The sequence below is a fragment of the Pezoporus wallicus genome, unplaced genomic scaffold (genome assembly GCF_028554395.1).
Source record: "Pezoporus wallicus isolate ANWC-B61680 ecotype Strahan unplaced genomic scaffold, APGP_CSIRO_Pwel_v1 contig_2025, whole genome shotgun sequence".
In the NCBI taxonomy this organism is placed as follows: Eukaryota; Metazoa; Chordata; class Aves; order Psittaciformes; family Psittacidae; genus Pezoporus; species Pezoporus wallicus.
Genome location: NW_026640253.1, coordinates 3,664,657 through 3,685,924, shown reverse-complemented (window position 1 = coordinate 3,685,924; position 21,268 = coordinate 3,664,657). Strand labels below are relative to the sequence as shown.

Here is a 21,268-nt window from a genome sequence, read left to right as displayed (position 1 = left end):
TACTTCATTCTGACAAAAAGAAAATGCTTACTTTTATAATAGGGATAGATCTCTATACTCTCTGTTAAGCAGAATTCCCTTATTTTGAACAGCATAACTCTTTTGTAATCAAAATACATAAGACAGTGTGTTACATCTCAATTTGAAATTACAACAGCTACTCAAATTAGTCAAATTACAACAACTAAGCAAAACTTGTGTATTGCTCCCTAGGTTTATTTTTAAAAAATAGGAGGAAAAAAGTATTGCTGCTTTCCAAGGAGTTTTAAATATTTGAAAGAATATTAGATCTTAATTTTAAACTTTTATTTAAACAAAAATACAACTACCCAGTTTAAAAAAAAACACAAACCCTCACAAACTCTCTCACAACCATTAACTCAAAGACTAGTGTCTTATTAGCCACTGTAGAAAAAACTAAAATATACTTTACGTAGTTTCCTTAATTGTCTCTGTACTGAGAACAGGCATTCACAATACTCTCTGCATCCATGACACTCAAGCCTGAGACTGATGAACCTAAATCTAGTCTAAGTGATTTTATTTTGCTCTAAAGTAGTTTGGCAGGAACACTACCTCTGTTACACTGGTACACTTATGCCCTTCCACTACAGAGGTCATAGCAGGCTCCTGTGGATGTTAATGGCTGGGTAAAGTATCTTGCTCAAAGCATCAGCTACCAACATTTCACTTGAAGACTAAAGATGAACTTATCCCGTAAGAGGTTTTCAGACTGTGCTATCTTTCTAAATTAGACCATTGTGAATAATATACTTTTGACAACTTTTAGCTAAAATACTAACAAGTGCCCATGCAGAGGCAAGTTTACATTAGGGAGACTGCAAAGACAGTCTGCAAGCAGGTAATTCTCAGGTGTTCCAGTTTTATTTTAAATAAATGAAACAATAGCCATTTTGGGGCCTTCTCCTGAAGAATTTTTGAAGGGAGGGGAAAGAACCTGCACAGACCCTGAACTTCCTGTTGTTTGTTGAGAAAGAAACTGCTGACATGAAATTAAAAGTTCATCAATGCCACTTAACTAGAGTCCTCCTGGATCTCTTTGCATGAACTCTCTTACAGAGTCTTAACACTGATCTTGGGCAGCCTACTGATCTTGGCTATTTCTGCCTGTTATGTAGGACAGGAGAGCAGAGAAGAACCATCATTCTCCAAATCTGCATTTAAAATTTTCTTCGCCCTTTTAAGTTTTGAAGAGGAAACCTTTGAAGTTAAAAAATCCAAGACACCAAATTTTTAAACTTCTTTTTTTGCAGTATTGGGAGAATACTGGAAGGATTCCAAGAAAGATCTTTGGGATTCTCCTAAATGCCCATCTTAAATTCTAAAGAAAGATTAGTCTGCCTTCAATTAAGAACGTAAGAGCACCTATACCGAGTCAAACTAAAGGTCAATCTAGTGCACCATTTTGTTTCCAACAACAGCCAGTAGCAGAAGCTAGAGAAGACTAAAGAACAGATCAAGCATATAGTGATATATTGGCAAAAAAATTCTTCCAACCTCCAAGCAATTTGTGGCTTAGGAACTACCTGAACTAGAAGTCAAATGTTTCTACCTAATAGCCCTGGATACATATTTCTTCTATGAATTTATCCCTCTGAATACAGGGACATTTTATTATCCACAATATCCCACAAGCAGTGCCACGGTTTAACTTTGTGCTCTTCAAAAAAGTATTCTTCCCCTGTTTTTATTGAACCTGTCACCTGAGAGCTTCCTCTGATGTTTCTCGGTTCTTACACTGGTGATAAAGACAACGACAAGTCACTACTCTTCTTTGTGCTACTTAGAATTTTATAATATTCTATCATACACTTACCTCATGTATTTCATTTGTTTGGTTGTCATTTTTGCCCCTTTCTGTACCTTTTTCAATGTTACTATACCAGCTGCTATGAAAAGTATACATTGCCTCACTATGAGGCATACATGGACATGGAGTAGAAACACAAAACCACATTTCTCCTTTTAAAAGGAATACAGGGTTGTGGCAACTGAGACATTATTTGCTTTTATACTTAAAACAGGCGTAACACTTGGAAACTCATTTCTACTGACTTTCCCTAAGAGGTTCTAGCTGTAGAGTTCAGAACAATGTTCCGAGATGAAAGATTAAAGAAAAACAGAATTTTTCCTAAACACACAGAAGTACACTACGGAAAACAAATTCACATTACAGAATTGAAAAAACACATGCTGAGATAAATCAGAAAAATAAATTTGCATTTCTTCTTTCTTCTTCACCTTCACAAAACAGAAACTTACACCGAATTATGATTATTATAGCTCCTTGTTACAAAAGACAAAGTTATGATTGATTTAAACATAATTAAATAGTAGGTAGGGAAGGTGTAAAAGCTTGTCACTACTGCTCAACTAACCTCAAATTACCTGTTATTTTATGAAATGTTAAGGCATAGCCAAACACAATACAATCTGACTGGCTCTCTTAGGACCTCTCAATTATACCACACAGAAACATAATGGAAAGAATAGAATATAAACTATTTAATTATCCTAACTGGCCTTCTCCAAAAAATTGACAGTTCTCAGTGACACTAGAAGACAGATTTTAAAATATATTCTACTTGTTTTTTTCCACAGCACTGATGGTGATCATCCAGCAACTTGGACACTGCTAACCTATAGAGACATGGAAGTTGCACCACCCATTATTATACTTGCATCATGCTTCAGAGAAGTCTAGTAAAGTGGACAACATGAATTCTGAGCATCATGCTACATTTCACTATTTAAAGTATGGATCAAGATTTTTTTTTTTCAAACTCAGTAACTAGTTGTCTGGTTTACACTTCCTATCATGCACTGTCCTTGCCTAGTACACCAGGCCCTGCTCTTCCCAATGCAAGGGGAAAAAAAAAAAAATCCAGCAATAGTGCCTGAACAAGAATAATTTAACTTTGTCCTTCTTTCTGAACACTGTCCTCTGAAGAGATGCCTTTCCAATGCTGTATTTTAGAGAAAATTATTTCTTAATTATAATTTTAATTCTTAGATCACAATTGCCTTTTGCTGCCAAGGATCTTATGATGCTACATTAAAGCTTCATGGATAGAGAAATGTTTTTCAATATACCTTGGCTGCATATTGTTCCAAAGCACTGATGGTATCTGGGTCAATGGCAGCATCTCCTGTATGAAGACCTGCCACTGTGCCATCAGCTTGAATGGCTAAAATGGTATCTGACTGTGGCATTTGCACTGTGTGGTGAATGTAGGCCGTAGTTCCATCCTCCAGCTGGACTGCTTGTAATGCACTCTGGTCGTAACTGTCTGAGAAATAATATAACAAACTGTTACAGAAGAAAATGAATAGCAATGTCTGCATGTTACACAAGAATACTGCTGCTTAGGAAACGTCTCCGAAAGTCCTATGTATGTGTGAAATATATAACCGCTATAGATGTGAAACAAATACTTAAAATATTACTATGAATAGCAAGACAACACCTCCCACAGCTTTATTTCGGCATGCTTTTATAAAAGTGCAAAGCTAATTTTATGTTAGTCTACCTTTATTTACAAAGGAAACCAGGAACACAAATATGCTTTCCATTTGTACCCACCCATAATAACATGAAAATAATACCTCACATTTTAGAATTCATAGATCTGATCATTTTAAACACATAATCATGCAAATAAGCAAAAGAAACACTCAAAATACAGAATGACTTTTAAGGAAGAAATTCTTTATCATACCTTCTCCTCCTAGTATTGCTGATTGTAGAATGTAATACTTGCCACATGAGTTTAAGCAGGCTTAAGATACCTACTTTCTGTAGAGAAGTAGTACTAGTTCCAAGACTAGTTTAACCATTTTCTGCAGAAATCTGAGTTATTATTTAAAGACATTTGCATTCTTGACTGCCAGCTGCAATGTTTTCTGCTCTGTTACCTAACAGCAAAATCATCAATAGCATGCTCTTTAAAATGTAAGTCAATCTCTACATTCTTTAGCTTAAGAGAGATTGATTGATACTTACCTGCTTTCTCTTCTCATTTTCACATGCAATTTTTGCTGAAATCTGTGTAAGGGCTTACATTCTCTACTAACATGGCATATACTTAATTTAATGAGATTCTGGGTTAAAAAAGGTGAAATACACCAGGTTTGATTCTGTAACTGTTATACGAGGCTCAAATAAGGAACTGAACTGATTCCATTTCAACAATTTGCAGACGTCACAAAGTAAAAGCAACAAGAAATCTTCATCAGGAATCACACTAAATGACATCATAGTCTACTAACAGTATCATATTTTATACTGCTGAAGTTCTGTTGAACTCTGATGTAATAAATCACACTTTAAAAAAAGAATTACCTTTTGAGGTGTGATGAATAAAGGCTGTAGTTCCATCCTCCAGCTGAACTGCTTGTCCATCTTCCAGACGCAAGCTGTCTCCTGTTTGGAAGAAAGAATTACAGTGCTTCAACAACAGTTTGAAAAATCCACTAGTTGGAAAGATTAAACCTAGGATTACTAGGTTCCGTTCACAACTGTTGCCATTAAAGTAAAAAATCAAAGTTATTACATTGACCATTAATTACTTAATATAAATATTTATCAGTAATATACTATTCATAGAATCACAGAATGGTTTGTGCTGGAAAGGACCTTAAGATCATCAAGTTCCAACCCCCCTGCCATGGGCAGGGACACCTCACCCTAGACTATGTCACCCAAGACTCTGTCCATTCTGGCCTTGACACTGCCAGGGATGGAGCATTTACCACTAAATATATTTTAGAATCTATTTCTTTTATTACCACACTTACTGCTTTTAGGCATGGATACATGTTGAACATAAGCAGCAGAACCATCTTCTAATTGAATCACTTGTCCATCCATTAATTTACCATCTGAAACACAATTAGAATTCTTAAAAAATATTCTCTATGACCCATCAGAGTTGATACTTTCTGGATTAATATGTCACTAAAATATCACCAAAAAATAATGTTTGTACAGTATAACTACACACAGGTTTTAAAATTCTGGGATAAGTAATTGGAAAAGGCCTGATGTCCTATCTAGTAGGTAGAATGCTGATATTTGGGTTTTAAGCGTAAAGATCATCTCTCACTTTTGTTTGACTTGTGTTCCACATTTGATACTGCATCTTACTAATAGCAGAAATAAATACTTATTTTATAGTATTACTGTAATACTTGTATTACTGTAATACCAGCTGGAACTGGAACTACATACACATTTTGCCTGACTTCACAATCCAAAGGGATTTACGATCCAAAAATGGTCAAAAAGGGAAATCTGATTTGAATACCAATCAGCTTCTAGTCATTTACCTACCTTTGGAATTGTGCTGTATGTAAGCTGTGGAGCCATCAGCAAGGGTAACTGCCTGCAAACTTACACCTTCCATGTTTTCCAAGTTGTCACCATCTAGCAAGGAAAAAAGTTAATATTCACTATTACCAGCATCAAGCTCTAAATATCATAACCACCTCTAGAAATGACGACATCCCCTGAAAGCATAATTATTTAAAAAATAATAATAGGAAATAGGTCTTACTTGCTTTCTATTTTTTGAACTTTAAACATACACTAGGGTCCTATGTTCAAGATTTTGCTCTGTAAAAATGACAGCTACGATGTTACTTTCCTTAACCAAAAAAGTTACAATGACACTGAATAAATAACTACAAAGCTGAGGTTCTAGGAGAAATAATAATTAGGCCATGTATGTCAACAGTGCAGTAACAATATATATACTTGAATTGATAACTTCCTTTTGCACACTACTACCTGTCATTAATAACACAAATCTACATAGAGTAAAATACAGATTTAGGAAAAAGTTTTAAATCATGTAAAATCATAATGAAGCTGTCAGAAAACACTGAGTTTAAACCAACCCCAGATCACCAATCTATTTTAAAACTCAACTTGTTTAATACATACTTAGATATAAGTTACAAAGGATAAAACAATAAAACTATAGTGAGAATAAAGTCAGATTCTATATTTCCTATTTTGGCACATTTATACTCCAATTACCTTAACATATCATTTCATTTCAGAATCAGTGAACTTAATCTCAGTTAACTAAGAATAATTTGTTATATTTTTCCTTTAGAACACACTACGGGGGTTTTAGAATTTTATCTAAATTTCAAACAGAAAAAAAAACAACCCAAAAATGTAGAAAGATTTTTAACCTGCAGATTCACCTTGCACAGCTACAGCTTCTGTTAGACAAAGAGTCACATGCTGGGCCTCCATTCCTCCTCCAGAAAATTCAGTCATGCCCTGAGAGTCTCGATTTATCTGAGCTAATAACATTGTCTACCTAGAAAGAAAGTATTCACAAAACACAGACAGAAAATTTAAATACAGAACCAGAAGTAAAAGACAATTCAAGTTTAATTAGTTGTTTAAACAGCTGCTACAAATATTTTATGTTGCATTCCACATAAACAAGATACAGTGTATGACCAACTTACCTGAAAAACACCTCAGCAGGAAAAAAAAACATGATCTGAAATAGGTTAATGTTACTACTTCAATTAACTGAACTGTTAAGAACTTCAGATATTAGTTACTAAATTGCAGTTCATCAACCACATCTAGATTTCAGTTAAATATTAATTATTCAACCAATGTATAAAGAATAATGGTGGTAATAATGGTATAAGTAATGATATCTTTTTGTTCCCAGAATTAAAATAAAGCTGACAATTCATCCATGGTCATCCATGACAACAGTATGGCTTTAACTAAATAAATTAAACATTTCCCTGGTGCAGTAAGAAGTTTAAAATCTATCAAACGCTGGGAAATACACTATTAGTAAGTCTGAGTGAATGATCCAATTATTTAACTAAACTTCCCAGGAGGGTTTCTAGGTTTAAAAAAAAAAAAATCCAGAAAAAAAAACAGAAAAAAATCTTCCTTGAAAATTATAATAAAGTATTTCATGACAGAATGTATTAATACGGCAACAGGATTAGTGAGTGACTACATGCATCTCATAGAGCTAGATACAGCCAGCCCTTTGGATACCCAATTTTTTATCCACATGTGTTTCCATATGGGAAATTTAAAAGTCTACTGAACCTGAAAGGCTGTTACTAATTTTTGGTATTATTAGATTAAGAAGCTATAAAGGAAATATGTAACATTACATTTTACTAACTCAGATGTTGGCTTACACCATGGGCAAGGAGGAGAGGAGAGGATACACACAACCAACACAGAAAATCCCCCTAAAAAACAACAACAAAAATGCTGGCCCTTGACTTAATGTAACATTAGATGTAGGGAAGGGAGAGAAATCATACGGAATTGCAATATAGGCTACACAGCATTAAGGCAACTTTCTCCCCACTACAATCCCTTGATAGTCAAGACTTTTCTTACAATAAGAAGCAGTTAGATAATATCACAAAAAGGTTACAGATAAACAACCAAAGTTTTTAATCTTAGTATGGTTCTATGACCTGCTTTTTTATAATTCAAGGCTGAGAAGAATAATCTCATTTTTTAATTCACTTACATTTCTAAAAAGCTAAACTGCTTTTACATCTAGAATCCAGAAATCTGACCTTGAACAAGCAACTCAATGATCTCAAAGACCACAGAGAAACTCATGCTTACATCAAAACTAAGGAATAATGAAAGCAGAATTAGACCATTCAGGTACTCCACCATTCCTGCAATATTTAAAATATTTGGTACACTAATTTAGTAGTTGCAAATTATACCCAAGCAACATTTCCAAATACATCCAAATGACTCTGAACCAGACGATCTCCTAGAGAGGCAGGCACCTATTCATTTCTTAGCACAGAAAAAGTGGACCCACACCCAGTTGCTGTAGCTCTGCTGCTTTTGCTGTCTGAAGTGCTTTAACCCGAGTGCTCTGCACAAAGCAGATGGGTTATTGCCAACTTTTAATGTGATGTTATACCAAATACCCACATTACCTCCTGCAACTGACCCGTAGTCTAAATCGACTTGGCATGTATGAGATTATTATTGACAATTTAGTTAACTGTTAAAAGACCAATTAATGGAACAGATATGGTCTATTAAAGAAAACCAAAAGTGTAATTTCAGAAAGGTTTTAAGCCTCCTGTGGAAAAAAGCAAGTTTTTTTCCACATACTACACTGAAACCCATATAAGAAAAAATGCTACTAAAAATCATTTACACCAATTCAGTAAGAAATATGCCTTCTAAGATTAAAATCCTACATAATATATGAAGCATTAACTAAAATACAGACTTTCAATAAAAAATGGGAACCTTAAACAACTCTAAGCATTAAAAAGAAGATACAGTTAAGACATAAACCAAAATATAATTCAAAAGAGGTGAGAGAGACCCAAAGGAAGATAGGAAATTCTTGTTCCCAGCAACCTTTTGGTTATAAAAGACAAGAAGCTTTCACAGAAAATGAAGTCTCTAAAAGAAATGTAACACAACAGAAAAAGAGCCAGAGCAGAGAACCCATCCAGACTAAATTGCATTTATACTAGATTTCTTAAGAAAATTAAATAGGTACTTATTTTAAAGATATTATAATATAAGGGACAAGGAATTGTACAAGGACTTAAGAGATCTTGAGTGCAACCCATTCCTCTGCCATCTCCACATTAGTGGCTTCGGACAAGTAACTTCTTTCCCTATTACTCATTTATCCCCCTATCTCAAAATAGGGACAAAATGCTTACTTAGAACACACTTTATGAGTAAATCAAAAATGGGACAACATTCTGCAGCTACAGGATCAGCTTAAACAAGTACTCAGGTGGCCCTATCCTCAGCACTCATGTACTATACAGCAAATAAAATGAGAAAATGGATGCAGTTAAAAAAAATAAACTAGCACCAACAAAAAAAAGTTTTATTCCAGACCAGTTTGCAGGGACTGCTGCTCTGGAGGTACTGCCAGCTTGTAGCTAGCAAGTTGAATTAAGTCATTACTATATCAGCTGCTTAATGGTGCACAGAGGCTGGCTGTCTTCTTAACTGCTAACAGTGTTCTGTGTTGTGTTTTCCATTCAGTTTTCAGGACACCTCATGGAAGTAGGCTGCAAAGCAGGTAGACCATTTCACACATTGAAGAAAGGCTACAGTAACAGCAGGGACTGCATCTCAAAAGCCTTTCAGCTCAGGTCTACTTTAGAGTATCCCCTCTCATGTACAAAGTACCTTTCAAGAAGCACCAAGCATCTTTAATATACTATCTACCTTTAAAATAGAATAATATCCTTCCTCCAGGGCTTATGTCTCTTCTCTCAACTTTGGGAAAGCAGAGAGGAAGCCAGTCAACAGACAGCTGTGAAGTCCTGAAAGAGTCAGAGTAGAGCCATTCACTTAAAGGGTCAATGGCTATTTTGGAAGAAAAGAAATCTAATAAAAGATAAATTCAAGGGCTAAAGGAGCAAAAGTATCGGTTTAAATGATTTTTACGGTGTTTGTTATTGTAGCATGGCTGATTAATAGTTATCACACAGTAAAAAACAAAAAACATAATCAAGAGTGAACTGCTGCTGTACACAGCAGAATACTTTCATCTGTTTCAGATGATCTGGACAACCACATGATGTGACTTAAACAGACTGTTACTGTTTTCTCCCAGTTCCAACACCCTTAAAATTATCCCTTCCAATATATCCTCTTCTCAATCCCCTGTCCTTCCACTAGCCTTTTATCACCAGCTCCATCCCTTCTCCTTGAAGTACCAGTTTCCTTCTTCAGCTAGTCTTACAGAACCAAATTTCCAGCACATCCCTCTTCTCAAATACAATCCCATCTTTCCTGTCAAAATCATCTAGAATACTCCCATGTTTAAACAAACTCCTGCAACCAGTCCCCAAGTCTTGTCTTACTGGTAGTCTGCTCTATACGTCCATCACACCATTGTCTATCACCTCCTTGCCTCTTTGTCTCAAGACAGTTCATGTTCAGACCCATCTTGCACACCCCCTGTAATGGAGACTGTAGCATTCCCAAACAGCAAACCCACAGCTTTCATTCACTCTTTGGTGATACAGTAGGTATGCTCTGCCATTCTGCTGTGCATGGATGAACACCCTCAGCCAAAAGTGGATGTGCTGCTCACTTTCAGCCTCTTTTCTTCCTCTCCACTGGAGAGGACAGGCTAACCAGACAGGGCTGTGAGCTCTGAGGAAAAGGAGGGGGAAAGAACCAAAGGAGCTGTAAAGTTGGCCTATGTTTTAGAGAAATGTCTCTACCACAGAGGTGTTGCTGCCACAGCATTACCTTTTTTTCTGTGTGGTCAGACACAGGAACGGCCCAACTTGACACAGCCCTGGGCAGCCTGTTCTCATCAGACCTGCACTGATCAGGTCCCTTCCAACCTGAAGTGTTCTGTGGTATCTAATCATTTTGATATTGCATAAATTTAAAACAGTATCACCATGCAGTTGGTACATCATCCATCCTGCAAATCTAGCCTCCTATCATACTTTTATTCATTTACCTTGCTTTTTTGAAACCAATTCGTTTTTACCAAATTCAAGTCTCTTCCCTTACCTCACCTTTAGTCACTCTCTCCCCTTTCTTTTCTGCTAACTGGCTTATACACTGCTTTCTCCTCAGCTTACAGCAAATTTGCCTTCAGCCTTTGTCCAATCCATATCTCACCATCTTCTTTCCCTAATCCACTTCACTGCATTTATTTCTGTGCATCTGCATCACTAAGCTTTTTCTTTAAACCTCCTGTCTGCCAGGAATTTTGTCAGCAGGAACCTGGAAGAGAAACATTTGCTTTACCCACTTCAAATATTGCACCTCATTAGTCAAAAAGCAGCTGAAACCATCCATTTTTAGGAAAACACATGAGTCCTAGGGTAGGGCCTTGGATGGCTGCTCAACAAGATTTGTTCACGTGTATGCTACTTAATCTCAAGAGCTGTCCTACAGATAAGAAGCAAGTACAGGCTTAGTCGTGAGGTGTTCATTGAAGTGAAAATTTGAGACCTGACTTTGTGAAGTCTTGCAAATCTTCACAGATGATACACAAGTTGCAGTTTTCAAAGGCACATTAATGACCACATTCTGGAAGACTTTCACAAGGACAGCAATGCAAACTGCATTCCTGAAATGATTAGTCACTGAAACACTCCTATGGTATTCATACAAAGAAAATCTTACTATCCTATAAGATGGTTAAGATATTCCCCATAAAAAAATTCAGTGTGAGACAGAACACGATTTGACTGAAAAAATCTCTGAAAACAGTGGAAGCAATAGCCAGTCGCAAGAAGTGATGCTGAATCAAGTCTCACACTATTAGTTACAAAACAAAGGCAGTTCATGATGCACACTGCAGACTTTACTATGCTTTTTGACAAAAGCTGCACAAGCGTTGTAAACCCCAAGTATAACATTGATAGGTAAAATATGCCATCCAGCCTAGTACATAGGTGCAACTTGTATTTAAAAAACCCACCAAGACCCCCAAATTCTCTGAACAGAAACAACTGTGAACTCAAGTATGCTTTAAATTTCCAACACTCAGAAACCGGGCAGGGGTGGGGAGGAAGGTAAAGAAGAGATTTTGGCTAAATATTACGGATCTTTCATGAAGACTTCATCAAGCTGCCTATCTACAGAGCACCTCTTGTATTTTTCATACATTTTTCAGCTCAATCTAGCAACTGGAAACAAGATTCTCTGCTGAAAACTAGAAATTGAACAACTAAAATCAGGTGGGATTTAGGCAGATGGAAAGCACAGTCAGTAGAAGGCATGCTGCCATGGAGCACAAAGTGGGTTTGGGGCACCTGGGAACTCTGGCAGCTTGAGGACAGCATGAAGAGACCCCATACAGTGGAGCTTGTGGCAAACAACAGCTGGAAAATAGCAGGAATTTGTTTAAAGAATAACTATGCCACTGGAGAAAGGAAAAGATCTGCAGTGACAGTAGCAGAAACTCCTCAGAGAGGGGGGGAAAAAACCTCCAAACTAAACAAAACAGAAACATACTGCTGCTTAGAGGATGATTAACATGAAATGGAATGAAGTCTGTAATAACAGTCATGGAAGAAAACTTATGGTTGTAAAGTGCAATCTAGAATGTGCAGGAAGAAAGAACTGGAAAAGAAAGTCAGAAAAAAATGCTACTCCAGACATTCAGCAACCTTGTGATTGTTCACACTCCTTGTGCAGACAGCACTAGGAAATAATACCCATTTGTTTCATTTGAAAAGAAGTATCACTTTTATTCTTTAATACACTTCTAAACAATGTACAGAACTGTTGTAATTTTATAAAACTTGTAAAAACAGCAAACAAAACCAAAACCAGGACAGCAGAATAGCAAAAGCACATAACCCCACAATGCTGAAACTTTCATTAAGGAATTTCAGGAAACTGCATTCCCATGTTTGACAAAGCTAGATCCCAAAAGAAGTTCAAATATGTCAGCACAGTAGCATAGTTAGCCTGATTAACAAATATTTGAAAAATCAAAATTAGCACCTACAATAAACATTCTGGTTAAACGCACTTCAACTGGTAATTAACATGCATCCTCCTGGATCTCAGTGCAAAAAAAACAACTGATGTAGCTGAAAAACTGACTAGCCCAAAGTTTTTTAGAGGACCCAAGTGCTACATAAAGTAATTTGACAGCTGTAAGCTTGGAAATAAAAACATAGCAGAATTAAGGCTCTCTAAAGTCTTTATATTCCCATATACACCTGTATGATAATCTTTTCCAGTTTTACACTAGAAATCTGTAGCAGGATCAGAAATGATATCCAGATCCTGGGGATGCTTTGATCAAATGCTTTCTTTCTTCATCACCAGCCCTCACCTTTTTCAGTATCTTACCATTGCATTGAAACACTGATTTCACGCTATAATTGGTCAAATCAACCTTTACTGAATAAAAATAAACTGTTAGACATTTTTAAATTTCTACATGTTTTCTCCTATAATCTTTACATCTTTTACTGTATTTTTTCTGGTCTCTTGTAAAGGCAAGCAAAACATAATTAAAAAGCAATTTCCACCACATCAATCCTCCATGGTATAAAAATAAGGCTGAAATACAAACCAAAAACCTCTACTGAAGAATATTATAACAGCAGTTGGATTCAAATAAAGGGGCAAGATACACAGTTTATTAGTGAATGACAATTATTTTCTAGACAGCAAAGAACTGTTGCGAATTATGAACCACAGGCTCTAACCCTGTCCCTGGAGAAGAACGTAATTGAGGCTGCTAGCACTGTCAGTTGCATATGTATGATGTATACTCTATGAGTGGCAGCACAGCTAACTTGCAGGGATTCATTGCCCAGAACAGAGGTTTGCAGTCAAACTCAAGGCTCCTTTGTACTCTTTTTGCAGAAACCTTTCAGTTTCACCAGAGATACATCCTAATTCAATGCCACAGTTTGGTCTCTTCAGAAATGACATATAAATGCAAGAACAAATTTATTACTGCCATAACCAAGAACAACTCTTCTGACTTCAGTGTGAACAGCAAGAACCATATTCAGCCAGACATAATCACTTTGTTCCAACAATCTTTTTCCCTTATTGTCATTACCATATATTCAATTTACATTGTGAATGCCAGCCACAAATTGTGGATGTTAAAAGTATTGTCAGAGATCAATACCTGCATTTTATAAAATATATAAACAAAACAAACAAAAAACCACCACCAGTGCAAATAAAGAATGTTTACAAATCCTTGATCTAATATTACAAGATCATGCATTCTGTGTGTCATTTCACATTGTGGGAGTGCTATGACTGCTCTGTTTTTTGAATACATGGAACTCAAGAAAGACCCACAGATCAGAAAGCCACCCACTAAGAAGTCCTACACATACAGAAAAGGCTCAGGTTGATCCCAAATATGACTACTAACTTCACATGTTCCTTGAACGTATTAAAGAAGAAATTACTGGTTAATCAATGGAGGTCAGAGTAGTTCCATCAGTTTATTAACTGTCAGAAGTGCCGCCAGAAAGCTAATTAAACTTGAGCTGCAGCTCTGGGACTAGCAAATGCTTAGCTCAATTATCACATATGCTTTGGGCAGTACTATTACAACGGCACTGCTTCTAAGTAACTACTTCAACCACCAGCACAGCTTCCCGAGCCAGAGATTTGAAACAGATCTGGAAGTCTTCAGAGAGATCAAATTCCAAAAATCCTTCATGAAAGGTAACAAGCAATTGAGATACACAGAGCATCATTTGCAGAGGTACAGAGACAAGGATCTGGAAAATTTTACTGAAGTACAAAAAAGTATACTGATGCACCTGGTTAGGGATCAATGCACTCATGAGACCATTATTCTTAACACACTGCTGCATAGGCTTGCTTGAGAGTGGGACATATAATCTGTATAGAAACATCAAATTCAAATATAACTGAAAACACACATCATTCAGAACACTTGTGTGTGTGTATGAGATGGTTCACAGGTGTACTGCAACAGGAATAATGTAACTCACCTACTAAAACAAGTCAGCGAGTTTCTCTCAACTTAGCCAAACTCGTATAACCTATGCTCAGTCTCCCTTCTTTTCTAAAAGCAAACCCCATTTCCTTACCGCAGACTGACTACTAATAAATTATTTTTAATTGAAAAAAAACAAAACAGTAAGGATAAATAATTATATTATTCACACTCAGAAAATGAATTTTGGGCCTCAGATGAGAAAAAAGCTTAAGCTATGATAGGTCACCTGATTTTCTGTTTTATAATTGAAAAATACCTTTAAACTTCTAAGGAAAAAGAAAAAAAATCCAACAAACTAACAAAACCAAACAACCAGAAACCTTTAAATAATTTTAGCACACATTAGTGAAATAAAGCACTAGGTTTCATTCCAAGTGGATTTTCCCCTAAGAAGTCACAAAGTGAGAAACACACTTAATCAACAAACCTGTGTTTTTAAAACTACTGGCTTTGGGGGGCTGTTTTTTGTGTGTGTATCAAATATATATACACACAAAGTCCTGGCTATACAAAGAAGGCATACAGATGATGCATGTCAGCATTGTATTCAAATTACTCCTAGAAATGAGTACTAACACCTATCTACAGCAAATGAATACCATTAACTTCTGAAGCATGTCAGGATTAATCCTTAAATCATAAACCTTCCAGTTACATTGGTGAACATTTTAAATAAAACTAGGAATGTTTGGAGAATAGGTGAATATTTAAGAAGGGCTAAAAATGCAAAAGAAATGAGACCAACTGTTTCTATCAGTGTTTTACTGTCATGTCAAACAGACTTCCAACTCTTCAGTTGTCAAGAAATCACAGAAGTCTCTAATTTACATCACCTGCAAATCTACAGAGAGTGCCAACAAAACAGGGAATTCTGAGTAGGTTGTTTTGTCTGGTTATGAGTTACTTAGTAATCTAATAACTGCATTAAAAATGTATTCGTGTTAGCCATAACAGTTAACAGCAGTGTTTTTTTTTAGTCTGTGCTTGTATTTCAGGAACTCAATGAACAGCCAATGGACTGCCAACCTTTACCCTGAAGTACAAATATAAATTGAAAAATGGTACATTTTTATATATTCTAAGAAACTCTGTGTAGTGCCATGTTAGCTCAGTATGAATACAATTAGGGTATGGGCAACAGCAATTAACTTGCAAAACCAGATCCATCTTCCAATTCTAGACATGTCTGTCATCAGAAATAAAATCCAAAAGCATTAACTCAAGAAGTGTATACAGAAGAAAACATTCAGCAGACAGTAAAAGGCAGACTGAGGGAAGCACCAAGTTAGTTGTAAGTTAACACTGATGTCAACTTTGAATACCACAGAACTTGCTGGAACTGTAAATTCCCTTCAAAATTTAGTTTATTTAACAAGTATTATCTTGGTGGAGCAGAGTACAATCCCACTATACAATTAAAAAAGCAATATAACCCAGAAAATTTTAGCAGACTTAGTCATTGGAAGCATTTGCCAGTTTAGTCCAATTTGGGTTTTAAGTACCTGATGCATGGAGGACCAAAACCATACTCCCTTTAGCAAGCACAACTAAGGGCACATCAAGTTACAGCCTTCAGGTAGAAGCAGAACCCCATAAATCCCATTGTGCCATGAGCGAGGCTTCCTTCCCCAGAAATGCAGTGTCCAATGGACAGGCACCTCCCTCTGATTCCTCACTCAATCCTCAGAACAATACCTATGCGCACCTCTATTTACAGGAACTTGCATTTCAGAGCTGAATTCTCACATTCCAGAAGAGGATCCATCTGTTCAGATCACAGTCCATCCTAAGGATCGATAATCTAAGCAGAAACCTTCTTTCCGTGCTTTGGGATCTTTTGTGGCACAAGGCACAGAAACAGACTACCCAGTTTATGCTCTTTCTTCCAGCCCAGAAGAGATTAAAACCCAAACTACCCACCAATTAACACAAAAAGAGCAGAAAGCCTGCTGTTGAGCTGTAGAAATGCACAGGAGATTTAACACAGGAATAAAGCCAGTGGCGAAAAGGCAAAGGTTGGTCTGAGATGTTATGGTATGTTCCTCAAGGAAGAGGTTACAAGTCAAAATGCAGACAGGAAAAGACTAATGAAGATACTGGGACTCCAAGAGCACTGAGACGAGTTAGATCTTCCTCGCGAGCACTTCCTTTTTGTCCATTAAAACGCCTGAAACTGGAGGAATTGCCCTGATTATCAGGAATGTGCTGTTTGCTTTGTGTGTGGAAACTCATCCAAATTCAGCTGAGCCCTATGCTTTGGAAAACAGTTTCGCAGGTGCCAATTAAAGACTCCTCAGGATTTAATAACAATGTTTCTCGGAGACTCCAACTATGCTGAGAGCATGTTTTAACCCAAATCTCTTAAAGCCAAAATTTACATGCAACAGCAAGAAAAGATCAACATCCCGCACTCTAAATGAAGCCAAATTACACCGTAAAAGAAGCAACTCAGTTCAAAACTGTTTTTTTTTTTAGCTTTATTTTAAAACAAAACCTACACATTTTAAGACGAATACACACACACAATGTTTTTAACTATGCCCAGAAAACAGCGTCCAGCAAAATACCATTTCCACCACCGAAGTGAAACAAAGGGAACCTTCAGCCTAATCTCTCCACACATCTACCAGACCCATGGGTGGGAAAGCAGCCCTCAGGCAGCCCACTCCAGCAGTGCAGCTGTGAGAAGGCACAGCAGCAGCCTGTGACAGACCTGTGCACCGCACAAACTACCAGTTCCCTTCTCCTGGGGAGTACATAACAGCAAAGTGTGGGCCAGCAGCAGACTGCTAGGCTGAAACAATACATCATTTGAGATATTCTAGAGACAAACATTTTGGCATCTATTACCAGGGACTATTCATCATTTCATTATTGCTGTGCTTGTCTCCTCTCAGAAAAGGGATTGCCAGCTCATGACAGAAGTATTTTGACGCTGAAGTATCAAATGCTATACAGGCATGACAGAGTGAAGCTCGTGTGACTTTCTAGCTAAATAAAATTTTACACTTACTTAAGCGTTTACTTTATTTGAGCCTTTAATATAAGGCAAAATAACTATTCCTCAGATAGGATACTAGAAATGAATTATTATTCCATTACAGTATAGAGAACAGTTTGTGAGTTATGCAATTTGAAATACATTTCTCAAAATTGTTTAAAATGCTTATTTTTACATCTCACTTAAGCTGCAATCTATTACCAAGCAGTCATATATGTATTATTTGACTACATAGTCCTGAGTTTCATCTTCTGCACTGATTCAGACAGCTTCTAACATACATACAGCTTGAAAACGCAAGACTTCAATGAACGAGATACAAAGAAATAAGCCATCAAAATACAGTTGCATGGTACTCTGCCATTCTAAAGCCCTACGGCAAATACACAAAGCAGCTAAAATCTACTGCACGGACACTACTCCTCTTAGAAAGCTACTAGGTAAGAACAAATGTAGTTTTACAGGTACAATCATCCTGAAGCTACAAAAGAAATACCTTGCACATAGTCCTCTGAGGTGCAACAGATTTACAACACCTGAAACAGAATCTTGAGAGTACTGCATGACAAAAGAAAACATTTTCTTTTAAAGCATGTCAGGTTGCAGCTTTTGTATCACTGGAACCAGGAATAACGTTCCTTAAAAGTACTGGTATAGCTCTAGCATATAACGGCAAGTGTACTTCTTTGACAGATCAAACCAAACCCTTAAGAGATGTTACAAACAACCGGAACTGCTCAACAGCAGGCTTGCTGTAACAGCAAACTAAACTAGTACGAAAGTCACCTCATTTTTCCTTTAGGAACACCGCATTTAAGACCTCATTAGGAAAAAAAAAGAAAAAAAAAATCTTTGCGTTACTGCAGGCAATTTTTCTAGAGAAACACCTTCTCGGTATCCTGTTCTATGAGGAGTTCGAGGCAAAAACCGATGAAGGACACAAGAAAAAGCAGCTGTGAAACGCTCAAAATTATTTTGCGTGGTATTTTCGCGAGTTGAAATGAACTAAACCAGACGGCTTTTCACGCTCCGTGTAAGGCCCTTCTCCTGTGCTAGCACGGCACCAGCCGCGCTTACGGCACTACAACACGGCAACGTCAAAAATAAGCAACTTCGTGCGAGAAAAGCGCACTGCTCCTTCCCAAACGCGTGCGGGTCGAGCCGCACGTCAGGCTGAGCAAGCTCTGGAGACAATTAACGCCGCTTTGCAAGCTTGCTCTTCGTCAGAATGGAAACGACACAATAAAAAAACGGAAAAAGAAAAAAGTAAAAATAAATCAGAAGCCAGATTCAGGCGCGGTGGGAGCGGTGCAGGATGCCCACCAGGACACCCCTCCCAGCCTTGAGGCAGCAGCTAACGGGCGCCCCGCACACACGAGGGGGCGGCCGGCCTGGGGCGGCCCGCGCCCCTCGAGGGCAAGGCCGAGGAGGGGGCGGCGGCGCGGGCTCGGCGCGCCCCGCGGTGCGGGCTGCCGGCGGGCAGGCGCGGACAGGCCCGGTGAAGGAGAAAGGGGAGGGAAGGGGCTGGGCCGCGCGGAGCAGGCGAACGGCGGAGCCGCGGCTTTATTCGTGTGGGTCGGTGCCGGCGCTGCCCCCGCTGGCTGCCCCTCGCCGCCTGCCTGCGCTTGGCGCGGCGGGCGAGGCCCGTGGCGGCGGCCCGCGGCGCCGCGGCAGCCCCAGCCGGAGATGGCGGTGGTTAGAATAAGGCACACTGGGTAAAAACACATTTATATACTCTCAGCACCGCCCCGAGCCGCGCGTCCGGCTGCGGCACACGGGGACGCCGCGGGCCGCTCGGTGGGCACCGCGCGGACGGAGCAAGTGAAGGAGGGGAATCCGCGGCGCCGGGCGCGCCCTGAGGCGGCTGCCCCAGGCAGGGCGGCCGGCCCCCTGCGGCTTGTCCGAAGCGGCGCGGCCCTAGGAGATGGACGCCTGAAGCTGTGCCGCCCGGCGCTAGCGCGGAGGGACCAGTGGCTTGCCCACGGCCGCCGTGGGCTATGGCCCCCACAGACGGCGCCGGTGTGTCCGGCTGGGCCTGAGGTGCCGCAGTCTCCGTGGGGGCAGGCGGTGCGCGGGGCTCCGAGCCTCGGCGGCCGGAGGGACAGGTGCTGTGCGGCGGGGCTGCCCGGGGCACGTTATCTTCTGCCATTTCAGCCCCGCTCTTGCAGATAAGGACTCTTCTTAAAGCTACGTTGAGAATATTTATCCTTAGATGGAAACGTGCACCAGGCCAGCAACGGCTCCTCGGGCAATTAAAGGATATTACAACTATTTCGGTAGATAATTGTTGAAGAAAATCCAACTGTGCAATTAACATGAACTGTCACCCCTGACAGGATAATGTGCCCAGATCTGTAGTGCTTAATTGAAGGTTTTGAGCATAAGACATTAAAACATTTTAAGATTTTTCTGCCTCCAGAATAATAGCTCTAAATTCTTGGCAGTCAGACAGTAAGGGCTAAACCAGCTTATTCTGGAATAGGGCTAACAGCAGTTTTCCTTTCTTAGTTTCAAGTTTTCCTTCCTGTTTATTAATTGGAAACTTTCACCCACCCAGAACACAAATTATACTGCCATCACTTTGACGTACAGTAGCAGACCCAAGACAAGATAAAATTCTGTTTGGGGTTTACCAACTCTTTTATGTTAATAGATCACTCGTCAACATCTGTCAGATCCTCAACTCTTGCCCTATTCTGAAGTGCTTGCTGTTCCTAGCATCAACCTTTTGTTACAGAAAGCAGAAATATGATAATACCAAGCCAGTGATACACTATTTAAGACAGAAGCTACATATTGATAGTGAAGTAACTAGTAATCAGTATAACAACACCAGACAGCTTTTCCACATTCCTGGTTCTGGGTATGTGGAGCCCCCCGCAGAACACAGGGAAGAGAAAAAAACAGCTCAAGGAACTCAGCTTTGGCTGTTACAGACACTAAAAGCAGAATACAGTCAGCCTTGGATGTTCCAAACTTCCAAATGTTGATAAACTTGTACTTTTACATTCAGGTGAAAACTTGGGCTACTGAATTGAGCGGAAATGTGGAACTGCAGTGCTCTACCTAACTACATTTAACAAAAATAAACCAAATGCCCATGTCTGCATAGATATTCAGAGGTGGTGTTCATCCATTGTTGATCACATAGCAAAGATGAAGACAAAAGTGGGAATAGTTAGCAAGAGAACATATGTATGAGGAAGGACTGAAAAGAACACATTGGAAATGTGCAAAAATAAAACCCACTGAGAAGCTTCATGATGTTTCTTTTTGAGAGCTGATGGTGGCAAGAGGCAGAAATTTCCTTTAGAATAAAAATCAGTCTATAAAACTAATGAGGTTACTAGGCATTATTAAAATGATCTGCTTGTTTATTGTGAGGTATTTGGTAATTAATCTACTGCAGACTTCTTGAATCTTGCAGTAGTAATTCTAGGCTACAAGAGATTTGAACGGAGCTTTGCTGTACTGTGCTGACAACTATGAAAAATTCTTTTAAGGGTAGTGATTTAGGAAAAAAATGTTACTAAATTTATCGACTATGGCAACATTTAAAAACAGTGTTTGAGAAAGCCTTTTATATTTAACACAGTTAAGAGAACTGTGGTTGTGCCTGGCATTTCCCTGAAGAAGTATTTTACAGAGAAAAATAGAAAGCTTAGAGCTATGTAACTAGAACAGGACTCCAAAGTACTATAAGAATACAGCTACATTCAAAACACCACACTGAGATGAGTGAAGA

At 38.5% G+C, this 21,268-nt stretch overlaps 1 protein-coding gene across 6 annotated transcripts in view; it reads right to left on the bottom strand.

The window, feature by feature from the left end:
• Positions 1-16,431, bottom strand: part of ZNF143 (zinc finger protein 143) — a 36,225-nt gene extending 19,794 nt beyond the window's left edge. For 2 of the 6 annotated variants that reach the window (XM_057418290.1, XM_057418291.1), the window contains exons 1-5: positions 6,223-6,353; positions 5,354-5,446; positions 4,819-4,902; positions 4,364-4,444; positions 3,115-3,311 (exon numbers count right to left, since the gene is read on the bottom strand). In XM_057418290.1, coding sequence (XP_057274273.1) covers positions 3,115-3,311; positions 4,364-4,444; positions 4,819-4,902; positions 5,354-5,446; positions 6,223-6,346 — 579 coding nt within the window. In that variant the 5' untranslated portion in view covers positions 6,347-6,353. Of the gene's footprint in view, positions 1-3,114; positions 3,312-4,363; positions 4,445-4,818; positions 4,903-5,353; positions 5,447-6,222; positions 6,354-16,227 lie in introns of those variants that run through there. The other 4 variants (XM_057418296.1, XM_057418294.1, XM_057418295.1 and 1 more) reach the window with 4 other exon arrangements.
• Between the last annotated feature and the right edge of the window lie 4,837 nt (positions 16,432-21,268).